This window comes from Oncorhynchus mykiss, chromosome 2, assembly GCF_057628025.1.
Source record: "Oncorhynchus mykiss isolate SJ-2025 chromosome 2, ASM5762802v1, whole genome shotgun sequence".
In the NCBI taxonomy this organism is placed as follows: domain Eukaryota; kingdom Metazoa; phylum Chordata; class Actinopteri; order Salmoniformes; family Salmonidae; genus Oncorhynchus; species Oncorhynchus mykiss.
Window position 1 is genome coordinate 21487801 of NC_143023.1, and position 11038 is coordinate 21498838.

The following is an 11038-nucleotide window of genomic DNA, read 5'->3' on the forward strand; positions in this document are numbered from 1 at the left end:
TGCTCTTATACAGATGTAAGATCTTCATTTGATCACCTTGTTGCAGGAGCTTGTTGTGTATTTGAGGTTTAAAAAGGCTCCTGAAGTATTTCATCTCCACCTATAAATTTCAGACTTGATTTTCCCAGATTTTCCCTGTATCAACCCTTACAAAAATGTCCATTGATTATAATAACTCACATGTCCTGTTGCTGCAGGATTGTTTTCTTGCTCTAGAAAACTGTCTGAAATTAAGATAATTTAAAAAAAGTATATTACAAACAAATCTGTAATTGACTGAATGGGGGCCTATAACCATACCTATCCAGTCACAGACATGAGAGAAGTGCCAGGAAAACCAAGCACAGGTGCAGCCCAGGCAGTCAACTCCCAGAGATCTAAAGGCTAGAGGCACAGATACACAGGTATAAAAGAACCACAGACTAAACCCAGGCTCATACAGAGACCAAGACATAATGAAGCTGCTACTGCTGGCCTTGGCTTTGGGGTGTGCAGGTAAGACTATAATACACAGTATCATGAGACAGTTATGCAATGCAAGAGCATGAAGAATGATACCTTCTTTTAGAGACAGGTTAGGGAGGGAGACATACGGCCGCGTAGCCTAGTGGTTAGAGCGTTGGACTAGTAACCGAAAGGTTGCAAGATCTAATTCCCGAGCTGACAAGGTACAAATCTGTCCTTCTGCCCCTGAACAAGGCAGTTAACCCACTGTTCCTAGGCCGTCATTGAAAATAAGAATGTGTTCTTAACTAACTTGCCTTGTAAAATAAAATACACTGAGTGTACTGAACATTATGCTCGTTCCATGACATATACTGACTGGGTGAATCTCAATATTAGGAAGGTGTTCTTAATGTTTTGTACACTCAGTCTTTACACTCATCTATACTATGACCATTTCTCTCTCTCTCATTTAGCGGCTGTTCCAGTGGAGGAGAATGGAGCGTTGTTGCAGGAAGTTTGCCAACCCCACTCCAGACCTTGGCAGGTCTACCTGTGGAACACTAAGGGGGGCTGGTATGGGGAGGAAAGGTGTAGTGGTGCCCTCATCAACGAGTGGTGGGTGCTTACCGCCTGGAACTGCTTTGTCGAGTAGGTATTCCCACTTTTTTATTTTTCCGAAATCAGTGTAAAATGCATGCAGCCCATATGTTCACCGAAAACAAACAAATATTTTTTGTTAAACTTTGCTCCACTCTACTCTACTCTACTCTACTCTACTCTACTCTACTCTACTCTACTCTACTCCTCCTCAGACCTGGCCACACTATGGTTTCTCTGGGGGAGCATGACCTGACAGTGGAGGAAGGGACAGAGCAACACATCCGGGTGGCCAGATATGTGCAGCACGGGCCGTACGCACGAGGCCCCTCACACAGCCTGGCAATGGTGAAGCTGGCAGAGCCTGCCCGGTTCACTCAGCATATCATGCCCGTAGCCCTACCCACACGCTGCACTCAGCTCCACGAGAAGTGTCTGGTGAGCGGCTGGGGCTCCACCGTACCGGGACAGGGTGAGTGGACCATAAAGCCAGGGGAGGGCTATATGCCTCAACCGAAATTAATGGAATAGATACAGTGCCTTGCGAAAGTATTCGGCCCCCTTGAACTTTGCGACCTTTTGCCACATTTCAGGCTTCAAACATAAAGATATAAAACTGTATTTTTTTGTGAAGAATCAACAACAAGTGGGACACAATCATGAAGTGGAACGACATTTATTGGATATTTCAAACTTTTTTAACAAATCAAAAACTGAAAAATTGGGCGTGCAAAATTATTCAGCCCCCTTTACTTTCAGTGCAGCAAACTCTCTCCAGAAGTTCAGTGAGGATCTCTGAATGATCCAATGTTGACCTAAATGACTAATGATGATAAATACAATCCACCTGTGTGTAATCAAGTCTCCGTATAAATGCACCTGCACTGTGATAGTCTCAGAGGTCCGTTAAAAGCGCAGAGAGCATCATGAAGAACAAGGAACACACCAGGCAGGTCCGAGATACTGTTGTGAAGAAGTTTAAAGCCGGATTTGGATACAAAAAGATTTCCCAAGCTTTAAACATCCCAAGGAGCACTGTGCAAGCGATAATATTGAAATGGAAGGAGTATCAGACCACTGCAAATCTACCAAGACCTGGCCGTCCCTCTAAACTTTCAGCTCATACAAGGAGAAGACTGATCAGAGATGCAGCCAAGAGGCCCATGATCACTCTGGATGAACTGCAGAGATCTACAGCTGAGGTGGGAGACTCTGTCCATAGGACAACAATCAGTCGTATATTGCACAAATCTGGCCTTTATGGAAGAGTGGCAAGAAGAAAGCCATTTCTTAAAGATATCCATAAAAAGTGTCGTTTAAAGTTTGCCACAAGCCACCTGGGAGACACACCAAACATGTGGAAGAAGGTGCTCTGGTCAGATGAAACCAAAATTGAACTTTTTGGCAACAATGCAAAACGTTATTTTGGCGTAAAAGCAACACAGCTGAACACACCATCCCCACTGTCAAACATGGTGGTGGCAGCATCATGGTTTGGGCCTGCTTTTCTTCAGCAGGGACAGGGAAGATGGTTAAAATTGATGGGAAGATGGATGGAGCCAAATACAGGACCATTCTGGAAGAAAACCTGATGGAGTCTGCAAAAGACCTGAGACTGGGACGGAGATTTGTCTTCCAACAAGACAATGATCCAAAACATAAAGCAAAATCTACAATGGAATGGTTCAAAAATAAACATATCCAGGTGTTAGAATGGCCAAGTCAAAGTCCAGACCTGAATCCAATCGAGAATCTGTGGAAAGAACTGAAAACTGCTGTTCACAAATGCTCTCCATCCAACCTCACTGAGCTCGAGCTGTTTTGCAAGGAGGAATGGGAAAACATTTCAGTCTCTCGATGTGCAAAACTGATAGAGACATACCCCAAGCGACTTACAGCTGTAATCGCAGCAAAAGGTGGCGCTACAAAGTATTAACTTAAGGGGGCTGAATATTTTTGCACGCCCAATTTTTCAGTTTTTGATTTGTTAAAAAAGTTTGAAATATCCAATAAATGTCGTTCCACTTCATGATTGTGTCCCACTTGTTGTTGATTCTTCACAAAAAAATACAGTTTTATATCTTTATGTTTGAAGCCTGAAATGTGGCAAAAGGTCGCAAAGTTCAAGGGGGCCGAATACTTTCGCAAGGCACTGTAAGCACCAAATAAACTCCCATGAGTCCCTATGTCTGTCCCTCCATACAGACGAGCCCAATCTAATCCTGAAGTGTGAAACACAGCGGGTCATTGATGACAAGATGTGCCAGATAGCCTTTCCCCTTTATTGGATTGAACATGCATTCTGTGCTAAAACCATCATCTCAACAGACAACTGCCTGGTCAGTACATCAACAGCACAGTGCTTTGCAAACATGTATATTTTTTATCTCTGGCTGTTGCATTGGAAATGTGTAAGAGAATATTATGATCAACGAGCTAATCAAGATTTCCCTTTGTACTTTAATTTCACTGTGCCACCATACTCTGAGAGTTCTCCATGTCTACTTTTAACCTCTCTCTCTATTTCTCTTTCTCTTTCTCAGTCTGACCAGGGCAGTACTGTGGTCTGTGGGGGTGAGCTACAGGGGTTGTTCTGGTCCAGTTCTTCTGACGTTGGTTTGTACACCCGCCTGTGCCTGTACCTTGACTGGATCAGTGACATCATGAACACCCCTGATCCTACACCTGAACCTGCGTGGACCACCCCAGCAGCAGCTACAACATGGTGATTGAAAAGAAAAACAATAAAGTGATATGTACTGAAATGTTCTGTTCACCTGCCCCATTGATTCCATCATATCCGGCCTGCGTTATTTTAATTCCCCAGCAGAGGGCAACATAGACTAATAATACTGGCCTATCACAAACCTCTGAGAGATTTCTTGGCTAAAACATGTCACACATTAACACATACATATTTTACCATGTAGAAAAATACTAAAGTCTGCAGGAAGTTTAATTTCTCAATTACTTAGTTTACTTCTCCAAACAATTGGAATTGGACACCCCAAAGTGTCTTTCCTGAAGATAAATCCTCCAACCATGCAGTCGTTTGTCCTGGGATATGTAGTTATTTTGATCACCAGCAGATGGCAATGTAGACTAATAATAGTCCATTTGAGCACAAAAGCGCCACACAGTCAATGTAAAGAGAGACACCGAATGAAAAAAGGAGAAAGAGGATTTTCAGAGCGAGAGAGAGAGAGAGAGAGAGAGAGAGAGAGTGGTTGAGATGAGAGCAGGTGAAATGAGACCGCCATTCTTTGCAAGGTTTTGAATGAGTGTGTCCAGATCTGCGTGCAACTAAATATCACACTCAATATGACACACACACACACACACACACACACACACACACACACACACACAATGTATGACTGACAGCTGTGCCCACTGACACTCAGTCTAACACTGGAGCCACTTCACCATCTGTTCTCCACACGTTCCCCTCCTTTTCCCTCTTTGGAATACTCTACTCCCCCTTTCAGGTCCCCCTCCTCCTTCCCTCACCCTTTCCTCTAGCTTTCAGAGATCTCTGACTCTTTCCATTTTTTTTTGGTCTCTCCTGCACTCCATTCCACTCTCCTGCTCCGTCTCTAATACACTGAGATGAAACAACCTGTAGAAGCATCTCTTACTCCGTTTACAGTACAATATACTCTGTCCTTCTGTCTGTATCCATATGCCCACTCCCCCACTCCCCCTCTCACCCCCCACACTCATTTACCCTCTATTCTTCCCTCATTTACTTCCATCATACTATAAATTCTCAAAATTAATCTGTCCTCTCTTCCTCCCTCACTCCTTTCAGTGCTGTTGGTTAGCATTGTTCCTGCGCTAGCTAAACATAGATATGTTTATAGTAAAGATCAGGTATTATGTAATATGAGCAGATATACTCTGAGTGTACAAAACATTAAGAACACATTCCTAATATTGAGTTGCAGCACCTTTTTGCAGGATGTCCTTTGGGTGGTGGATCATTCTTCATACACACAGGAAAATGTTGAGTGTGAAAAACCTAGCAGCGTTGCACTTCTTCAGACACTTAAACTGATGCGCCTGGCCTCTACACCCATATCCCGTCCACTGATTCATCTCACTCTCCCTGGCAAACTGTTCCTATCGCTCATCAGAGGTTTACATTCCCAACATCCTCCTATGACACCTAACAAACTCATGGTCCTGGAAGAAGGAGAGGAAGTCACAGGGAGAGACAGAGAGAGAGAGAGAGAGAGAGAGAGAGAGAGAGAGTTGAAAGTACACACAGAGAAGCCTCAGAGTATGGTGGCATAGATAAATGAACGAAGGACTCAATACTGCGATAAGAAAAATCACAATAATGTCATAGTGACTCTCCATAAGTGGGATTTACGCTGTGTGACTCGCTATGTGTGCCCCAGTGTGTATCTCACACCCATTAACTGAAACCAGTGTGTCTGTGTAAAGGCTTTACTAATTTATAAGAGACAATGGAGCATAAAAACTCAATCTCTCCAAATTTGTCCCCATTGCCAAGTAGAGACACAAGTCTCGTCAGTGGGGTAAATTACTTTCAAGTGCAAGTGCTAATGCAAGTGTTAATGATACCGACCTAATAGCTAACAGCAAACAGAGAAAGGGAGAGGGGGGTGTATATGTGTGTGTGTGTGTGTGTGTGTGTGTGTGTGTGTGTGTGTGTGTGGTGGGGTGAGGTGGGGGGGCGGGGGCGGGGATAATGCATCTAATGGAGGAATTAACTAAGTAAATTAACTCTGAGTAATAACCTCTGTTTCTGTCTCTCCCTCTCTCTCTTTTCTCTCCCTCTCCCCATCATGGTTAGAGAGTGCAGGAAGTGAGTGCCCCAGCCTCTCTCATCATCCCTCTAATGTAGCCCCCCTCCACCTGCTTTTAATCAGAGGGAGTGATGGAGAACCCTGACTGGATGTGTCTGTGGTAAATAGTGTACAGTATGTGTGGGATAGTGCACCTGTGAGAGAGAGAGAGACAGACAGACAGACAGACAGACAGACAGACAGACAGACAGACAGACAGACAGACAGACAGACAGACAGACAGACAGACAGACAGACAGACAGACAGACAGACAGACAGACAGACAGACAGACAGACAGACAGACAGACAGACAGACAGACAGACAGACAGACAGACAGACAGACAGACAGACAGACAGACAGACAGACAGACAGACAGACAGACAGACAGACAGACAGACAGACAGACAGACAGACAGACAGACAGACAGACAGACAGACAGACAGACAGACAGACAGATAGACAGATAGACAGATAGACAGATAGACAGATAGATATGGTACACGTGTGTTCATAATACAGTTTTTCTCAATTGCTAAAACACCATTTCTGAAACCTTGCTCCATTTCCTGAAAACATTAAACACAAAACCTCATCTTCAAGCACTATTTACATAACCTCTGACTCCTCTCGCAAAATGAAACATTCGCCTCAAAACAGTTTTACCCGTGTTCAAAATCAAACACTGCTCTCAAATCATAAACAAAGTGATCAAAATGATATACACTCTCAAGCAGTCAGTTAACAATACACCGAAAAATAGAAAACACATTGTTCAAAACATACAATTCTCAGGGAGAAGTACATTTTTTATCTAAAAAAATATTCATATTTTTTCGTCATTGTCTTTTGATGAACGAAAACATGTTCTATCATAGTAGCTCAAAATTGATCAGAAATTACTACTCTGCTTTGCTCTTTGCAATTTTGCTTTTTGTTCTTCCTCCTCCTTGTACCCCTATTTTTACAGTACTGTACCCTGCATCTCACAAACTTGTCCTTTGTCTCTGTGATTCTTTGTTGATATGAACCTGCAACCAGTCAAAATCTATTGAGCAGTCAGTACTGTTAATAAATGGAAAGCACAATGTTCAGGGCCATACAATTTGTCAATTGTACAGTATACAGCCTACAATGCACTGTACTACAGTATACAATACTAAAAGGGACAACATGTGTAAACATGTGATCAATGTGCTTCTTCTTGTCTTTGGGCTGGGTCAGGCCAGAGCACTTTGTCGACATCACAAGCAATATTGTTCCTCCTGAGGCAACAGGGGAAGAAGCCTCTTGTGTGCCGTATCCAGCCCTGACATGATTCCTCACCTATATCACCACAGGCTAAAACCATGGCTTGCAGCAGATTTACTCTGGTGTAGGGTTGTCTATCATTCACTTTCCATCTCCAAGAGGAGAAAAACTCCTCAATCGGATTCAGGAAAGGCGAGTATGGAGGGAGGTACAAGTTCATAAACTGCCCATTGATGTTAAACCATTCCCTTACCTGAGCAGCTCAGTGGAAACTGACACCGTCCCACACTATCACATAGGTGGGAATGGGATTCTCGTTTAGCTCTTGATCCTGCTGCTCTTGAACCTGCTGCTCAAATAAATATATCTTAGATTGGCAATAAATCTTAAAAGGTGCTGGGTGTTATATGGCCCAAGTGTAACATGGTGATGTAGAACACCATGGTTGCTGATAGCAGCACAGATTGTAACATTGCAACCTCGTTGACCAGCGACTTCAACAATGGCCCGCTGTCTAATCATGTTTCAGCCTCTCTTTCTCCTCTTTGTTAGATTGAAGCCTGCTACATTGACAAAGATGAACTCATGGGGTCTGTCCAAGGATTCCAAGTCAAATATTGTCTGTGTAGAAATTCAATATACTGTATGTAGGATTTTGTAAGTCGTACCGAGACAGTGCTATACTGTAGAGTACAATTAGGCTTCTGATTCACATACATTATATGTACTGAAGAGTAATGTCATTCACATAGTATGTGTTAGTACTGTAGACAATCTGGATTACAGTAAATGTTTCTGAATGTACACTTACTTGCACATACTGAGCTCGCAGTTCTTTCACCCTTGGTGAGTTGCGCTCAGAAGGTACTCTGTATACTTGTTTCATTCGCATCCTGTTACGATGGAGGACACGGTCAATTGTGGAAATGCTCACACTGTCGATTCCCTGGAAGTGTGTGTTGTCTTGTATCACTCGTTCCTGGATTTCTCTGAGTCGTATTGCATTATCTTGAAGGACCATGCCAACTATAACGTCCTCTTGGTCCCGAGTGAATATAGCTGTCCTTCCACCTGCATGTGGCAGCCTTGCAATTCTACAAAAAGTAGTTGTGCAGTTACAAAACATATTCATGCAGTACAATACATACAGTGATTAACTTTATTGAAACAGCTGCATATAGTGTAGTACAGTAAATTTGCAATGACAAAAATACAGCAGTGTACTGTACCTGTTCTCTTCTCTGAATGTCCTTACTATGGTGGACACAGAAAATCAGCTCAAATTGGGTTGCACTCTAAGTCCTGCTTCCCTCATTGTCAGTCCATGGACAAGAACATGGTCTATAACTGTTGCTTGAATTTCATCAGATATTTCCACTCTTTGTCTTCCTCCTCCTCTTCGTCCTCCTCTTCCTCTTTCTTGCCCTCTTCCTCCTCGTCGCCCACCTCGCATACGCACTCGTCCTTGTCCTCTCACATCGTTTCTTCTATCCCATTCTCAGACTTCCCACCTTCAACAACCTGTTTGCTCTCTGAACTGGCTTATATTGGTTGTGTCGCATCATTTGAAACAGGTTAAATCAATTTTGAGTGGTTGTGTTCAATCAATGACATGTGTTCTCTATTTGTATTTGATTGTTGCCACTTGTGTTTACCAGTATGGATGACATGTGCATTAGAGTGCAGAATGTGTTTTGAGAATGAGAATGTGTTTAGAGTTTTGCTGAAAAGTCTAAGTGAGATCTGCAAATTGTGTTTTACCATGTGAAATGGTTTAAGGTATTGACAACAGACTGCATAATTAGCTAAATGAGTCCAGGAAACTGAGAACTTTGTTCAGCCAATGGGTTTTAGTGTTTTAGTAATTGAGAAAAACTGTAATACATTTGTATTGATGTGTATTTGAGGTCAGACTTACGCATTCAGTAGTACTGGATTTGTATGGACTATTATCAAGTGTATTTGTGTGTGAGGCTGTGTGTGTGTACGAGTGCATGTGTGTATGCTTGCGTTTGTGTGTTTGTGTGAGAGAGAAACATCACACGGGTATTGCCAGTGATATTGCATTAGTATTGATGCCAGTGTTTGGGAGATCACAGATATGGCTGTGGTGCTAGAGAGAAAGAGAGAACATCACAACAGAGACTGAAACCCCATGGGGAGGCCGTTCCCCGTCCTACTGCAATCATCCCACACTGTGAGAAACACTTACACCCCTCTGTTGCCTGGACTACACAATTCTCTTTATTCCTGTCAAATCTGAATCATCTATTTTACAGTTTTTTTCCTCCAATCTGGCTGTGTGACAGTATGTGTAGCTATACTGCTCAGAGGAATGCAGTGAGGAAGCTATACTGCACCTCGGGGCCACACGTTCCTACAGGGAGACTAAAAACAACAGCAGCATAACAAACAGGCGGTGTTGTGAACACCTGGCCATGAGCCCAGCATTGTACCCATTCTCCCTATGTGTTCACACACCTGAAGAGATAGCAACACTACTGCAACATAAAACATTACCTAAACTCTGACACTACCTCACACTGAAAGTTGCCAGAGTCGTGTGAGTCTGTGTGTGTATGTGAGTGTGGACCTACAGAGCAGACTGATGCATGGCAGGGCAGTATGGGAGGCAGACATAGACCAGCAGTACCAGGGTAGAGGAGGGGGGAGTTAATCATGTACAGCACATAAACACACTCAGAGGTCATGCTTCATCTTCCAGACACACTGCAGGTCCTGGTGTGTGAGACTCCCCAGATGCAGAGGAAGAGCCAGGACCAGGACCAGAGTCAGGACCAGGACCAGAGTCAGGACCAGGACCAGAGTCAGGACCAGGACCAGAGTCAGGACCAGGACAAGAGTCAGGACCAGGACCAGAGTCAGGACCAGGACCAGAGTCAGGACCAAGACCAGAGTCAGGACCAGGACAAGAGTCAGGACCAGGACCAGAGTCAGGACCAGGACAAGAGTCAGGACCAGGACCAGAGTCAGGACCATGACCAGAGTCAGGACCAGGACAAGAGTCAGGACCAGGACCAGAGTCAGGACCATGACCAGAGTCAGGACCAGGACCAGAGTCAGGACCAGGACAAGAGTCAGGACCAGGACCAGAGTCAGGACCATAACCAGAGTCAGGACCAGGACAAGAGTCAGGACCAGGACCAGAGTCAGGACCAGGACAAGAGTCAGGACCAGGACCAGGACAAGAGTCAGGACCAGGACCAGAGTCAGGACCAGGACAAGAGTCAGGACCAGGACAAGAGTCAGGACCAGAGTCAGGACCAGGACAAGAGTCAGGACCAGGACCAGAGTCAGGACCAGGACAAGAGTCAGGACCAGGACCAGAGTCAGGACCAGGACCAGGGTCAGGACCAGGACAAGAGTCAGGACCAGGACCAGAGTCAGGACCAGGACAAGAGTCAGGACCAGGACCGGAGTCAGGACCAGAGTCAGGACCAGGACAAGAGTCAGGACCAGGACCAGAGTCAGGACCAGGACAAGAGTCAGGACCAGGACAAGAGTCAGGACCAGGACCAGAGTCAGGACCATGACCAGAGTCAGGACCAGGACCAGAGTCAGGACCAGGACAAGAGTCAGGACCAGGACCAGAGTCAGGACCATAACCAGAGTCAGGACCAGGACAAGAGTCAGGACCAGGACCAGAGTCAGGACCAGGACAAGAGTCAGGACCAGGACCAGGACAAGAGTCAGGACCAGGACCAGAGTCAGGACCAGGACAAGAGTCAGGACCAGGACAAGAGTCAGGACCAGAGTCAGGACCAGGACAAGAGTCAGGACCAGGACCAGAGTCAGGACAAGAGTCAGGACCAGGACAAGAGTCAGGACCAGGACCAGAGTCAGGACCATGACCAGAGTCAGGACCAGGACCAGAGTCAGGACCAGGACAAGAGTCAGGACCAGGAC

At 44.8% G+C, this 11038-nt stretch overlaps 1 protein-coding gene across 1 annotated transcript; it reads left to right on the forward strand.

Annotated features, from left to right (window-relative positions):
- Nucleotides 1-318: 318 nt before the first annotated feature.
- On the forward strand, nt 319-3809 carry LOC110537956 (trypsinogen-like protein 3). Its single transcript, XM_021624444.3, has 5 exons — nt 319-495; nt 921-1095; nt 1260-1516; nt 3250-3383; nt 3588-3809. The coding sequence occupies exons 1-5, from the start codon at nt 456-458 to the stop codon at nt 3771-3773; spliced, it is 792 nt and encodes a 263-aa protein (XP_021480119.2). The 5' UTR covers nt 319-455; the 3' UTR covers nt 3774-3809.
- Nucleotides 3810-11038: the final 7229 nt, after the last annotated feature.

What these genes read in the sequence shown, in the direction of transcription:
- LOC110537956 (XM_021624444.3), top strand. Translation starts at nt 456, where the DNA reads ATGAAGCTGCTACTGCTGGCCTTGGCTTTGGGGTGTGCAG. An exon ending in CTTGGCTTTGGGGTGTGCAG is followed by an intron (nt 496 to 920) that starts GTAAGACTATAA and finishes TCTCTCATTTAG; the next exon opens with CGGCTGTTCCAGTGGAGGAG. An exon ending in TCTCAACAGACAACTGCCTG is followed by an intron (nt 3,384 to 3,587) that starts GTCAGTACATCA and finishes TCTCTTTCTCAG; the next exon opens with TCTGACCAGGGCAGTACTGT.